This window comes from Oncorhynchus kisutch, linkage group LG14 (genome assembly GCF_002021735.2).
Source record: "Oncorhynchus kisutch isolate 150728-3 linkage group LG14, Okis_V2, whole genome shotgun sequence".
Taxonomy (NCBI): Eukaryota; Metazoa; Chordata; class Actinopteri; order Salmoniformes; family Salmonidae; genus Oncorhynchus; species Oncorhynchus kisutch.
Window position 1 is genome coordinate 27655255 of NC_034187.2, and position 16605 is coordinate 27671859.

A 16605-nucleotide genomic window follows, 5' to 3' on the forward strand; every position below is an offset into this window, starting at 1 on the left:
AAAATTACTATAAGTCCATGTAAATACAGCTGATGATTTGTCTATAGGGTTATTTAAATCAGCTGCCTGATTTGATCACTCTTCTCATTCATTTGTTTACAGGGTAAATGTAGTTTAACACTGCCATCTGATGGCAGATATTCATATAGGTTTTGTCTTGGGAGGCTATATGGACCGTAGCGTAGATGTTCAAACCAGATATGGACACGCCTGGTGCCCAAATTGATGACCTATTATTTAAATAAATAAATAAATCACTTCTCATTTACAACTGTGACCTGGCCAAGATAAATCAAAGCAGTGCGACAACAACAACACAGAGTTACACATGGCATAAACAAAACATACAGTCAATAACACAATAGAAAAAAAGTCTATATACTGTGTGTGCAAGGGAGGTAAGGCAATAAATAGGCCATAGTGGCAAAATAATTACAATTTAACCATTAAACATTGGTGTGATAGACTGGAGTGACAGATGTGCAGAAGATGAATGTGCAAGTAGAGATACTGGGCTGCAAAGGAGAGGAGAAAAAAAACAGTATGGGGATGAGGTAGTTGGATGGGCTATGTACAGGTGCAGTGATCTGTGAGCTGCTCTGACAGCTGGTGCTTAAAGTTAGTGAGGGAGATTCAGTGATTTTTGCAATTCGTTCCAGTCATTGGCAGCAGAGAACTGGAAGGAAAGGCGGCCAAAGGAGGAATAGGCCTTGGGGTGACCAGTGAAATATACCTGCTGGAGTGTGTGCTACGGGTGGGTGCTGCTGTGGTGACAAGGTGAGCTGAGATAAGGCAGGGCTTTACCTAGCAAAGACTAAAAGATGACTTGGAGCCAGTGGGTTTGGCGACGAGTATGAAGCGAGGGCCAGCCAACGAGAGCGTACAGGTCGCAATGGTGGGTAGTATATCGGGCTTTGGTGACAAAACGGATTGCACTGTGATAGACTGCATCCAATTTGTTGAGTAGGGTATTGGAGGATATTTTGTAAATGACATCGCCAAAGTCGAGGATTGGCAGGATGGTCAGTTTTACAAGGGTATGTTTGGCAGCATGAGTGAAGGATGCTTTGTTGAGAAATAGGAAGCCAATTCTAGATTTAACTTTGGATTGGAGATGTTTGATATGGGCCTGGAAGGAGAGTTTACAGTCTAACCAGACACCTAAGTATTTGTAGTTGTCCACGTATTCTAAGTCCGAGCCATCCAGAGTAGTGATGTTGGACAGGCGGGTAGGTGGACTACAAAAGGAAAACCAGCCCCGTCGCGGACCAGGATGTCTTGCTCCCAGACAGACTAACCAACTTCTTTAATCGCTTTGAGGACAATACTGACACGTCCTGCTACCAAAACCTGCGGGCTCTCCTTCACTGCAGCCGACGTGAGAAAAACATTTAAACGTGTCAACTCTCGCAAGGCTGCAGGCCTCAGAGCATGCGCAGACCAGCTGGCTGGTGTGTTTACTGACATATTCAATCAATCCTTATCCCAGTCTGCTGTCCCCACATGCCTTAAGAGGGCCACCATTGTTCCTGTTCCCAAGAAAGATAAGGTAACTGAGCTAAACGACTACCGCCCCGTAGCACTCACTTCCGTCAACATGAAGTGCTTTGAGAGGCTAGTCAAGGACCATATCACCTCCACCCTACCTGACACCCTAGACCCACTCCAATTTGCTTACCGCCCCAATAGGTCCATAGACGACGCAATCACACTGCACACTGCCCTGACCCATCTGGACAAGAGGAATACCTATGTGAGAATGCTGTTCATCAAATACAGCTCAGCATTTAACACCATAGTACCCTCCAAACTCATCATCAAGCTCGAGACACTGGGTCTCGACCCGCCTTGTGCAACTGGGTCCTGGACTTCCTGACGGGCCGCCCCCAGGTGGTGAGGGTAAGTAACAACATCTCCACCCCACTGATCCTCAACACTGGGGCCCCACAAGGGTGCGTTCTCAGCCCTCTCCTGTACTCCCTGTTCCCCCACGACTGTGTGGCCATGCACACCTCCAACTCAATCATCAAGTTTGCAGACTACACTACAGTGGTAGACTTGATTACCAACAACGACGAGACAGCCTACAGGGAGGAGATGAGGGCCCTCGGAGTGTGGTGTCAGGAAAATAACCTCACACTCAATGTCAACAAAACAAAGGAGATGATCGTGGACTTCAGGAAACAGCAAAGGGAGCACCCCCCTATCCACATCGATGGGACAGTAGTGAAGAGTGTAGAAAGTTTTAAGTTCCTCGGTGTACACATCACAAACAAACTGAAATGGTCCAACCACACAGACAGCGTGGTGACGAAGGCACAGCAGCGCCTCTTCAACCTTCAACCTCTTCAGGAGGTTAAAGAAATTCGGCTCGTCACCAAAAACACTCACAAACTTTACAGATGCACAATCGAGAGCATCCTGTCGGGCTGTGTCACCGCCTGGAACGACAACTGCTCCTCCCATAACTGTAAGGCTCTCCAGAGGGTAGTGAGGTCTACCTCAGGGTAGTGAAAACTACCTGCCCTCCAGGACACCTACACCACCCGATGTCACAGGAAGGCCAAAAAGATCACCAAGGACAACAACCACCTGAGCCATTGCCTGTTCACCCCTCTATCATCCAGAAGGCGAGGTCAGTACAAGTGCAGTCTCTGCGGTAGCAGAGAGAACAGTCTATGAATTGGGTGACTGGAGTATTTGACCATTTTTGGGCCTTCCTCTGACACCTAGTATATATGTCCTGGATGGCCCCAGTGATGCTTGACCCTCTGCAGCGCCTTCTGGTCAGATGCAGAACAGTTGCCATACCAGGTGGAGATGGAACCGGTCAGGATGCTCTCAATGGTGTAGCTGTAGAACTTTTTGGAGGATTTAGGGACCCATGCCAAATCTTTTTAGTCTCCTGAGGGGGGAAAAGTGTTGTCGTGCCCTCTTCCCGACTGTCTTGGTGTGATTGGACCATGATAGTTCTTTGGTGATGTGGACACCAAGGAACTTGAAACTCTCGACCCGCTCCACTACAGCCCCGTCAATGTTAATGGGGGCCTGTTCGGCCCTCCTTTTCCTGTAGTCCACAATCATCTCCTTTGTCTTGCTCACAGTGAGGGAGAGGTTGTTGTCCTGACACCACACTGCCAGGTCTCTGACCTCTCTATAGGCTCTCTCATTGTCGTTGATCAGGCCTACCACTATTGTGTCGTCAGCAAGCTTAATGATGGTTTTGGAGTCATGTTTGGCCACACAGTCCTTGGTGAACAGGCAGTACAGGAGGGGCGTAGCACGCACCCCTGAGTGGCCCCGCTGTTGAGGATCAGCGTGGCATATGTTTTCTTGCCTACCCTTACCACCTGTGGCGGCCCGTCAGGAAGTACAGGATCCAGTTGCAGAAGGAGGTGTTTAGTCCCAGGGTCCTTAGCTTAGTAATGAGCTTTGTGGGCACTATGGTGTTGAACGCGGAGCTGTAGTCACTGAACAGCATTCTCACAAAGGTATTCCTTTTGTCCAGGTGGGAAAGGGCAGTGAGGAGTGCGATTGAAATTGCATCATCTGTGGAGCTGTTGGGGCAGTATGCGAATTGGAGTGGGTCTAGGGTTTCCGGGATGATGGTGTTGATGTGAGCCATGACCAGCCTTTAAAAGCGCTTCATGGCTACTGACAAGAGTGCTACGGGGCGGTAATCATTTGTGCAGGTTACCTTTCAAGCCCTGCTCCAACGAGCGTCAGAGCCGGTGTAGTAGGATTCAGTCTTACTCCTGTTTTGATGTTTTCCATGTTTGATGGTTTGTCTGATTTCTTATAAGTGTCCGGATTAGTGTCCTGCTCCTTGAAAGTGGCATCTTTAGCCTTTAGTTCGGTGAGGATGTGACCTGTAATCCATGGCTTCTGGTTGGGATATGTATGTACGATCACCGTGGTGACGGCTTTGTCGATGCACTTATTGATGAAGCCGGTGAGTGAGGTGGTATACTCCTCAATGGCATTGGATGAATCCCAGAACATATTCCAGTCTGTGCTTGCAAAACAGTCATGTAGCGTAGCATCTGCATCATCTGACCAATTTTTGCTTGTAAGCAAGAATCAGGAGGATAGAATTATGGTCAGATTTGCCAAATGGAGGGTGAGGGAGAGCATTGTATTTGTCTCTTTGTGTGGAGTAAAGGTGGTCTAGAGTTTATTTTCCTCTGGTTACACGTGGCATGCTGGTAGAAATCAGGTAAAACGGATTTGTTTGCCTGTATTAAAATCCATGGCCAATAGGAGCTCTGCTTCTGGATGAGCATTTTCTTGTTTGCCAATGGCCTTATACTGCTCATTGAGTGTGGTCTTAGTGCCAGCATCTGTTTGTGGTGGTAAATAGACAGCTATGAATAATATAGATGAGAAGTCTCTTAGTAGATAGTGTGGTCTACAGCTTATCATAAGGTACTCTACCTCAGACGAGCAATACCTCAAGACTTCTTGGATATAGGGGGCGCTCTTTTAATTTATGGATAAAAAACGTGCCCGTTTTAAGAGCAATATTTTGTCACGAAAAGATGCTCGACTATGCATATAATTGGCAGCTTTGGAAAGAAAACACTCTAAGGTTTCCAAAACTGCAAAGATATTATCTGTGAGTGCCACAGAACTCATGCTACAGGCGAAACCAAGATGAAACTTCAACCAGGAAATGGGCAGAATTTTTGAAGCTCTGTTTTCCATTGTCTCCTTATATGGCTGTGAATGCGCCGGGAAGGAGCCTGCCCTTTCTATCGTTTCTCCAAGGTGTCTGCAGCATTGTGACGTATTTGTAGGCATATCATTGGAAGATTGGCCATAAGAGACTACATTTACCAGGGGTCTGCCCGGTGTCCTTTGTCTAAATTGGTGCGTAATCTACAAGCTGCACGCAGTCATCCAGTGATTGAGAGGAGAGATGAGGCTTTCAACAAACGATATATCATGAAGAGATATGTCAAAAACACCTTGAGGATTAATTCTAAACAACGTTTACCATGTTTCAGTCGATATTATGGAGTTAATTTGGAAAAAAAGTTTGGCGTTTTGAAGACTGAATTTTTTATTTTTTTTGGTAGCCCAACGTGACGCACCAAACGGAGCAATTTCTCCTAAACAAATAATCTTTCAGGAAAAACTGAGCATTTGCTATCTAACTGAGAGTCTCCTCATTGAAAACATCTGAAGTTCTTCAAAGGTAATGATTTTATTTGAATGATTTTCAGTTTTTTGTGAAAATGTTGCCTGCTGATGCTAATGCTAAATGCTACACTAGCTGCGCTAGCTGTTACACAAATGCTTGTTTTGCTATGGTTGAGAAGCATATTTTGAAAATCTAAGATGACAGTGTTGTTAACAAAAGGCTAAGCTTGAGAGCTAGCATATTAATTTCATTTCATTTGCGATTTTCATGAATAGTTAACGTTGCGTTATGGTAATGAGCTTGAGGCTGTATTCACGATCCTGGATCCGGGATGGCTAGATTCAAGAGTTAATATTAGACATCGAGCACCAGCGATTATTGACAAATAGACACACACTCCCGCCCCTCGTCTTACCAGATGCTCTGTCCTGCCGATGCACGGAAAACCCAGCCAGCTCAGTATTATCCGTGTCGTCGTTCAGCCACGACTCAGTGAAACATAAGATATTACAGTTTTTAATGTCCCGATGATAGGATAGTATTATCCAATGATTGCACATTGGCCAATAGTACAGATGGTAGTGGAGGTTTACTCACTCTTCTCTGAATTCTCACGACGCAACACAACCCGATCTCCTTCCCCTTTTTCTCCATCTTTTCTTCATGTGAATGACAGGGATTTGGGCCTGGTCTCGAGAAAGCAGTATATCCTTTGCTTTGGACTCTCAAATCTTTGTCTAGTTTGAGGTGAGTAATCGCTGTTCTGATGTCCAGAAGCTCTTTTCGGTCATGCGCGACGGTAGCAGTAACATTATGTACAAAATAAGTCACAAACGATGCAAAAAAAAACTAACAAAATAGCACAGTTGGTTAGGAGCCCTTAAAATGGCAGCCATCCCCTCTGACGCCATTACTACTAATCCTTGCCTTTTGGCAATCCTGACTAGTCTCCCAGTCCCTGCCGCTGAAAAACATCCCCACAGCATGATGCTGCCACCACCATGCTTCACCATAGGGATGGTGTCAGGTTTCCTCCAGACTTGACGCTGGCATTCAGGCCAAAGAGTACAATCTTGGTTTCATCCAGAGAATCTTGTTTCTCATGGTCTGAGAGTCTTTAGGTGCCTTTTGGCAAACTCCTAGCAGGCTGTCATGTGCCTTTTACTAAGAGTGGCTTCCGTCTGGCCACTCTACCATAAAGGCCTGGTTGGTGGAGTGCTGCAGAGATGGTTGTCCTTCTGGAAGGTTCTCCCATCTCCACAGAGGAACTCTGGAGCTCTGTCAGAGTTAACATCGCGTTCTTGGTCACCTCCCTGACCAAGGACCTCATCCCCCGATTTTTCAGTTTGGCCGGGCGGCCAGCCCTAGGAAGAGTCTTGGTGGTTCCAAACTTCTTCCATTTAAGAATGATGAAGGCCATTATGTTCTTGGGGACCTTCAATACTGCAGACATTTTATTTTACCCTTCCCCAGATGTGTGCCTCGACACAATGTCTCGGAGCTCTATGGACAATTCCTTCGACCATATGGCTTGGTTTTTTCTCTGACATGCACTGTGAACTGTGGAACCTTATATAGACAGGTGTGTGCCTTTCCAAATCATGTCCAATCAATTGAATTTACTCCAATCAAGTTGTAGATACATTTTATGGATGATCAATGGAAACAGGAGTAGAAAGGGTCTAAATACTTATTACATTTGCAAACTTTTCTGAAAAACTGTTTTCGCTTTGTCATTATGGGCATTGTGTGTAGATTGATGAGGAAAAATGTGGAAAAAGGGAAGGGGTCTGAATGTTTTCTGAATGCACTGTATATGGAGTACACAATGCAATGAAATGCTTACTAGCATGTACCTGTTGACAATGCAACAACAATAGAAAAAGTAAGTAGCTAAGTGAATAAAAAGAGTAATAAAAATAAAAGCTCAATAAAATAAATTCACCAAGTGATTAATGGGCAGTTTTTTTTAACCAAATAGTTGTGAGATAGCTATAAATCAGTCGTTCTGCCCCTAACAAGGCAGTTAACCCACTGTTCCTAGGCCGTCATTGTAAATAAGAATTTGTTTTTAACTGACTTGCCTAGTTAAATAAAGGTTAAATCAAATAAAATAAAAAAGATAGCCTGTATGGAAATAACAGACATAAGCTAAGCATGTTTACCTGTCGAATGGAATAGATTATAAGACCTCTATGATTCATTTCATTTTGTCAGTTCTACCTCAACATTGCTAATTTTGAACAGGGTTAAATATAATGTTGTAGTAAAGTTCAGCTTCAGTCCACAGGTCGGCACTATGTCACTGTCAGAAGATATGTGCTTCAAGTCAGAAAAATATTCTCTCATCTCTTCGGTCTTAACAAGCTAGCCAGCCAGTAGCTACCGATGTGGATAGCCATCCAAACTAGCTACATAAACTAAACCCATCAAATACACTTCCTGGAAATAAACCTATTTCCTAATATCATGACTTATATCCAGTGGCAATTTTAGAAAAATAAATAAATAAATGGAATGCATGCCACCAAAGCCACTACACAACACAACACTAAACAATACATGAATTGCACTACAACGGTGACAAATGGTGCCCAAAAACTGTTAGGGCCTGTCCCAACAGCAGAGTCCCAACAGCAGTCCCAACATCTTACCACTGCTACACCTGGCTATCAGTAGAGCCTTGTCTGGCAGCAAAACAGCTCATTCAGCCTCATTTACTGTGTTTTAAAAAAATATAGCTGATATAGCTGACTTGCTTAAACAAATGTGGTTTCTACTGACAATTGAGATGTACAAACTATGTCATAAGGGGATGACAATTGGCTAAGAGGCAATCCGTAATTTTGATTAAGACAATGAGTGAGCTAGGACGGACGTAATGTTCGTCAATATAACTATTTGTTTAGCACTTTTGAAATGTACAGCAACATATTTCAGAACATGGGCCATTGTTACAGTGTTCTCCCTGTACACCAAGTTAGAACTGTAGGCTAAACAAAGTGGGCATATAAGCAGACAATGAAAGCTCTTACAATATTTGATGATTACATTTCTCTAAAACAGGTTATTGAGTGACAGAACACTGAGCCAATCACGACGCAACGCTTCATATTTTCTGCTGGCTTGCCCGGCCACAACAGAAAGCACTGAGCTAGGCTGAAAGACATGCATTACTCAAGAAAAAAAGAGACCATGTTTGTATGTGCCTTTATTAACTCAATGATATATATTATTTTTACATTGTTTGCAAACTGGTATGTGACACGTATTAATGACAAAATAACATGCCAAACAGGCAAGCCTGTTTTTGCAAAAAATGTGGGGCTCTGCCCAACCTACCCTGAATGACAAGTCACCACTGCTTGTATCAATATCCTTAGCTTGCCCATTCACTAAATATACTGTTCATTAACTCTGACTGACAGCCAATAGCTTAAGGATGCTGACTACTAACGCTAGCTTATTTTCATTAGCCAACCCTTATGCTGAGGGAGACTAGCTTGTGAGCTACCACCAACCCTGCACAAACCTGTGGCTAACTCTGCTGCCTCTGCACCTCAACCTGCTCGTCTTTTTGCCACTCCTTTGGAATACATTTTGAATATCCATAATTGCTCTGTGCTATGCTGCAGACTGACTGAGTGACAGACATTTTGCTGAGTGATGACATTGACATCTAACCGGTGCTGTAGGGGTGGGGGAAGGGTCAAGGGACATGAGCGGTCCACTGGTAAAATTAGTCGGTAAAACGTTTTATTTTATACTGCATAGGACAGGTGATGTGTGTGTGTTTTTTTTTACCACCAAAAGGTTCAGGGCTTGATCAAAAACATCTGGGCTGAAGCCCTTCAAGCCCAGGCCTAATGACGCCACTGTATTTGTGTACAATGTTTGTTTATTAATTCATTGTCACATTTAGCAAGAAATATGTTTGTAAGAAGCAATATGGGTCATTAAATGCTCATTATAATTTGTTCTGTCAGTCACGTCGTGTGCGGAAGTTTTCCTTGTCATTGGTTCAACTTCCATCAGGGTGGAGATAGAGTTTGGACATCACGTGGTGTTATAATAATCCGATTGGAATTTCTCTCGGAGCAAAAGCACTATCACCGACCTATTCGGGACATTCTTATGTTAAGAGAAACATAGGCTGTATGTGTGATTCCCCATTTAAAGTTTTGGAACTTTGTATCATTATATAATAAGAGATGATATTTAACATTAGCCTACATTATACCCTGGTTTACTATTTGGCTTGCAGTTGTCTGCTTTTTAATAGCTAGTTAGAAGATATTGCTCACCGAGCATTTTGACGTTAGTTGCACATTTAAAAAGTTTAGATGTGTTGCGCGTTAGCCTACACTGCGTGCTCAGTTTGAATAATACATAGACCTAGGTGTTTAAATTGCAGTTTCTGTAGACTAAACTAACAGTGCGCGCAGGTACCCAAGGGTACCCAAAAACGTTGTCATTATGGGCGACAATCCTGACTTTGATAACAAAGCAATTAAAGAGGAGAAAAATGGTCTGGATCTGAGGAAAACGAACCCTTCCAAATCCGTGGACATGGAGGAACAAATTGAATGTACGAGCATCTCGAATGAGAACCAGGACAATAGGCCTTCAACTACCACGCGTTTATACAAAAGGAGATGGGTGATGGTGTTCCTTTTCAGCTGTTACTCCCTGTGCAACGCATTTCAATGGATCCAATACGGAATAATCAACAATATTTTTATGAAATTCTACAATGTGGACTCTTTTACCATTGACTGGATGTCAATGGTCTATATGTTGACCTATATTCCTTTTATATGGCCTGTCTCCTGGCTTTTGGACAAAAAGGGACTGCGGCTCATAGCACTGATGGCCACCGCAATTAATTGCCTTGGGACATGGATCAAGGTGGCCAGCGTCAGGTCAAACTTATTTTGGGTGACGATGCTCGGACAGTTTGCAAGTTCCCTATCCCAGGTCTTCATCCTTGGGATGCCCTCCCGCCTGGCATCGGTTTGGTTTGGTTCCGAAGAGGTGTCCACCGCCTGTTCCATCGGCGTTTTTGGGAATCAGGTGAGTTTATCCCACCTCAAGCAAAGGTACCCTATTAAGTTAAAAAGAGTTGCGATTGATTTAGTTTCTAATTCGCCTAACATATCGATTGACTGATCAAAATAAAGAGTGCACATAAATGTGGTGTTTTTGAAAAAGGTCGGTCTTAGAGGAGAAGTAACTTATTATTTGACATCTTAGATGATGAATGAATAATGAATAAGAACATCTCAATGTCTTAAACTGGATAGTTCATTGGCTCAGACGACATATAGGCCTACAGTATGGCATGTATGACCAATGGCCATCAAGAGAGTGTCCTTACTTTTTGTGGTATTTTAGATGTAAAAGTTGTTTAGACAAATGATCATACATTGAAAGTGGTTAACATGTTATGATTTAGCCCAGAGCAATCCATATGCATTCACACATGGATCTAGGCTACTGTCATTTTGCTTTGTTGAGCATTGAGAGCATCTTGAGCATGCATTCTCTTTTAATAAAGTTCTGACACTGTGAACACAATCTGGAACTGAAAGTATCTACAACCTCTCTTAGGGCGAGATTTGTCTTATTTCCTCCCTCAAAACACCCAATTAATCAAATTATAGATTGGGTAGTTGACTTCTAAATGCAATATGTAATATGTATAATTACACTACTGCAATATGCCTGTATTCAGTATCCAACTACGTTGAAGTCAAACCTTAAACTGGAGGCCATTTGGGACTTACAATGCTGAGGCAAATGCTGAAAGTCAAATCAATTTATTGGGGATTATGAAAGAATGTTCATAATACCTTTTGAGCTGCATATTATTATCTGTTAGAGGTTAATATATAATCCAGGCGTATAGGGAGTTACATGCATAGTGACAAGCATGTCCTAAAAACTGATCTGAGATGATTTTCATAGGCAGCTTCACATCCACTGCTCCAATAAAGTAGCTTTCCAACCAACCACAGGCATTTTGTTCTTTGTGAGCCTCTTTGCTGGATTGTCTCTTTTCAGAGCTCTCTTTTGTATGGATTTAAAATATATCTGATTTAGCCTACTTTTATGACTAAAGTAGCCCTATGGTTAAGTGTTTGAGTTGATAACAATGATATACTAAACATGCTGTTGAGCTTAGTTACCAGTATAGCTTTGTGCTATTAAATATTTATTTTTTGAGGTGTGTGTGTGTGTGTGTGTGTGTGTATGTGTGTGTAATGTGCTGAGTAGGGTGGGGAGTTTTCCTCCTGCAAGTTCAACTCTACATCTTTCCAACCCCATATCTGCCTACCTATCCAATCATCTCCTTGGGATGTAGCCCTTTCTGTATGGATGATCTCTTTGAATATGTATACTTTTTAAAAACAATTCAGCTCTCAGGCTTAAAATGTTTCAGACAGACACTGACATAAAAGGTTATACCCTAATGCTAACCTGAAAATTGCAACATACAAATCTTGAAACTCCATGAGAAGACATCATGTCAAACCATTTCAACATTTTTGTGTGTACCTTTTTCTAAAATTGCAGCACATTTCAATATGTCATCACCATAACTGTCAAATACACAACATTGAGCATCTCTATAGCTGAATGATGGACAAAAATTTTCAGAAGTATTTCTGTTATGTTTTCTAATACAACTCAATGCATCTTCCACGATTGGCTAGGTTTCTTGAGAATTCTGTCACTACAGCAATTTATGGAATTCAAAGAAAAACTCTTAAAAATATGAAAATATAGAGGTAAGTAAGGGGAAATGACATGGTACAATTCCACCATCTTCTGCCAGTACAGTGTATGCAGCTGTACAGTAGGCTACACTTAATCACACACTTAATGCATTAATGCAGCTACTTTTCTACAGGTAGGTTAAATTGTTGCTCTTTTAAATATCCTTTATGTATTTATGAGGAAATCCGCTAAAATATTTTATGAAACGAATAGGCTAGCCTATTATTGATAAAACCAAAAATTAGACACTTCATACACTCCAGTGGGTGGTGAAGACATTCCAGGACATATCTGGCACCGTGCTCCCTCCCATCTACCTATTCGAAACGGTGCCCGAGGAAGGCCAGCAGCGTGATCAAGGACCCCACTCACTCCAGCCATGAGCTGTTCTCTCCCTTACTGTCGGGCAGACGACATCGGACCATGAGTTCTGATACCAACAGGCTCGGAGACAGTTTCTATCTACAAGCCATCAGACTGCTGAAAACCTGAACTGGATTGACCACCTGCACAGCCTCTCCGCAATTTAGCACACATGCACTCACTCAAGTGCACACCCACACATTCATGCTAAACACACATCACAACTGCTGCTACCAGACTGTTGTTGTATCTTTGGCTATGTCGGATTAAGTGAAAAGACATTCTATTCTATAAAATACTTTCTCCGTAATTAATATTACCTGATTGAGCTAATCATGTAAATGTAATTCACTAGAAAATCGGGGCACCACGAAATAATATTTATAGAGCTGTTATCTTCCAAATAATCTCTTAAAGACCAAGTAATATTTTACATCAATAGCAGTCAATATTAATCGTCACCTTATTTCAGTCTCATCTGAAAGTTGTAAATTCTTGGTTATCTTCACGAACCCTGGCTAACAAGTTGAATCAGCAATACAAAATTGGGTTTAATTATTTATTTACTAAATACCTAACTAATCACACTGAATTACATATACACAGAATGAATCATACCTTGACTACAAATTATGTCATAAAGGAAAATGTCCCTAGCAGACGGAACAGATATGACAGCTGGTTACACAAAGGAAAGTGGGTTGGGTTTGAGTGAAAGAGCGGGAAGACTGAAGAACAAAGTGTGAAGCTGTGATATCGTAAATACAATATCCTATGCATTCTAAATTACCGCCCATTTGGAAAAGGAAAATGCAATAAATATTTACTCTGAGCTGCGCTTCAATAGGTTAGTGGTAGATGGATGGCCGTGTTGCCCAACAGAGTCCTTTGTCCTTTGAAGAGTGTCTCTGGTGGGGAACGGGAAATGTTGTCGTGTCGTCGTTGTGTGGTAGACGGGATACTCTGTCTGTCCTTTCCTAGCCCACGTTTTTAGCTGATGTTGCTAACTCAACGGCTGGGATGTCTCACTTATTTAGTGAATAAGAGTTCAAAGTTCATACCATTCACAACCAAAGCTCACGCTGAGGTTGGCTTAGTTCTGTAGTTGACATGTTAGTCCTTTTTAATGTATGAACTGTCGTCCTCACGTCCTCGGAACAAGAGGTTATATTGACGTCAACGCTTAATATAGGAAGGGAGAGGATGGCGTGTTTCATTGGTTATAACCAATGTCTCTTCACGTGGGCGGGCCACTGAGTCGGGCCTAATTCACTCATGAAAACCCAATTCTCACATTTTAGAAGCTAAAATCACATTTCATCCCATCACAAATAATTTCATATTCAAACATTTAAATTGCACAACAATTCCATGTGAATCTGATAACTATAATGTGTAGACTTTCCACTGTAGTGTTTAAGTCATCCTATCATTGATGAGAATGTCTCAGATGACAACCGAACTGACATCATATTCATTATGTACCAGGTATTTTCAATAGACACATCAGTAGGGTAGAGAGAGGAAAAATGGGAGGGGGGGGGGGTATTTATGACTGTCATAAACCTACCCCCAGGCCAGCGTCATGACACTCTTATTATAATTGCTAAACACTGTACAATTGTAATACGTGCCCCCAACCCCCCTTCCAAAAACATGTGTAAATATTGGACTATAAATTGTGCCTTCCTGTATTATACTTATGCAAAGAAATATATACACTACCATTCAAAAGTTTGGGGACACTTCGAAATTTCCTTGTTTTTGAAAGATAAGCACATTTTGTTGTCCATTAAAATAACATCAAATTGATCAGAAATACAATGTAGACATTGTTAATGTTGTAAATTACTATTTTAGCTGGAGACGGCTGATTTTTAATGGAATATCTACATAGGCGTACAGAGGCCCATTATCAGCAACCATCACTCCTGTGTTCCAATGGCACGTTGTGTTAGCTAATCCAAGTTTATAATTTTAAAAGGCTTGCTAGAAAACTCTTTTGCAATTATGTTAGCACAGCTGAAAACAGTTCTGATTAAATAAGAAATAAAACTGGCCTTCTTTAGACTAGTTGAGTATCTGGTGCATCAGCATTTGTGGGTCCGATTACAGTTTAAAAATTGCCTGAAACAAATAACTTTCTTCTGAAACTCGTCAGTCTATTCTTGTTCTGAGAAATGAAGGCTATTCCATGCGAGAAATTACCAAGAAACTTAAGATCTTGTACAACGCTGTGTACTACTCCCTTCACAGAACAGCACAAACTGGCCCTCACCAGAATAGAAAGAGGAGTGGGAGGCCTCGGTGCACAACTGAGTAAGAGGACAAGTACATTAGAGTGTCTAGTTTGAGAAACAGACACCTCGCAAGTCCTCAACTAGCAGATTCATAAAATAGTACCCGCGAAACACCAGTCTCAACGTCAACAGTGAAGAGGCAACTCTGGGATGCTGGCCTTCTAGGCAGAGCTGCAAAGAAAAAGACATATCTCAGACTGGTCAGTAAAAATTTACAGATTAAGATGGGCAAAAGAACACAGATACTGGATAGAGGAACTCTGCCTAGAAGGCCAGCATCCCGGAGTTGCCACTTCACTGTTGACTTTGAGACTGAAATCTATCCTAATATTCAGCTATATTTCAAATAGCAGAAATTAAACATTTTCTTCTTTCCTTTATTGCATATGTGGATAAGCTTAATAGCAGGCTTACTTTTTAACGAACAATCTTTACATGGCCTATTTGGAATGCATTTGTAGTTTACATAAAAAGGATGGTGTTGGTCGGGTTTCAAGCTTGCTGTGAAGTTGTTCCTTCTCCTTTTCCATTAAAAGTTTATGATCAGCAGTTGTATAGGACATAGCAGAGACTGAAGGGGCAGTATACCATTGCAATTTTCCACTGTGCTCAATCCCATGAGAGCTATAGACAGCTTTTCTTTTGACTTGAAAATAATATGGACTGGGTCTGGCCCTACAGTCCTATATACCTAATCATAAGATGTGTCTTGTGTTTAGTTGAAAAATGTACACAAATAGACATATAACTCACAATAAGTACAACACAACTTGTCGTTTTATGATATGCTACATTATATAGCAGTGGTGCCTGGAGAAGTGGGCATACTCAAATTTTGGCCAAAATTTCTCAAACAGACCTCCCGGTGAAGGAAAGGTGCCCCATGTCAAGAATTCTATGACAAACTCTGACATACACTCTGAATGACTTAAAATGATCAATCTCATATTGGTCTTTCACAGTCAGGCCAATCCAAGCTGTACTGTGCAAGTAGGCAAATAGTAGAACTACTATTGAAATAGATAAATGAGGCTGTCAACTAAGTTTAAAATACACAGGTTTCTGATTTTTTCATTTTTTTCATCAGGTTTTCACTTTCAAAGTCACACTTTTCTCATAAAAACAACAACAATTTTGGATGTTTTAAGTCCACAACAAAGCTTAAACCACATCTGGAGACCACTTTCAAAGTCTGGGGAAAAATCAACTAAATTTAGATTTTTGAGTGTAGTTACCCTGTAATTCAACTGTGCATTCATCTAGCACTGTTGTTTGGTTAGCAGGGTTTCTGTAGCACACATGATATGGAGTTTGCAAAATGGCCACTGGATTGATCCCATTAGTGGAAAAAGTACCCAATTGTCATAATAACTTAAAAGTAAAAATACCTTAATAGAAAATGAGTCACCCAGTAAAATACTACTTGAGTAAAAGTCTAAAAGTATTTGGTTTTAAATATACTTCAGTATCAAAGGTAAATGTAATTGCTAAAATATACTTAAGCATCAAAAGTAAATCATTTCAAATTGCTTATATTAAGCAACCCAGATTTTCTTGAACGAGGAGAGCAACACCACACCTCATGTAGTAGTACATCCTAGCCATGTCGAGCTCTCTGTAAATAGATTTTAGACTTGTGTAACCAACACACAGGGTGCTAACTCTCCTGTGCTTCAGAAAAGCATTGGGCTGCTAAGCTGAAGCCTAGGCATTGACTCAGGGAGCCAAAACAACTCTTTAGGTCTCAGGCAAGGTTAGGCCTACTCATCAATCATGTGTGGTAACTGAACCACCTCAGTTACAATTCCCCATCCTTGGACCTCCTTTTCCTCATAAAAACCCATTTGAGCCACGGAACAAATATGAATGACAGGGTTCGAACAAGTGTCACATCAGAAAAGCACATTAGTTCGCTAAACCAAAGCCTATAGCCAATGTAACTCTTCAGGTATCAGGCAAGGTTACTCAACATGAAAACAACTAACCAGGATGAAGTGGTTTGGTGAACACACACGTGAT

The 16605-nt window shown here is 41.6% G+C and overlaps 1 protein-coding gene across 2 annotated transcripts in view; it reads left to right on the forward strand.

The window, feature by feature from the left end:
- Positions 1-9269: 9269 nt before the first annotated feature.
- The window catches only part of LOC109903184 (feline leukemia virus subgroup C receptor-related protein 2-like), a 31363-nt gene continuing 24027 nt past the window's right edge, over positions 9270-16605 (forward strand). For both annotated transcript variants that reach the window (XM_020499828.2, XM_020499829.2), the window contains exon 1: positions 9270-10216. In XM_020499828.2, the coding sequence (XP_020355417.1) occupies positions 9620-10216 (597 nt within the window). In that variant the 5' untranslated portion in view covers positions 9270-9619. The remainder of the gene's footprint in view (positions 10217-16605) is intronic.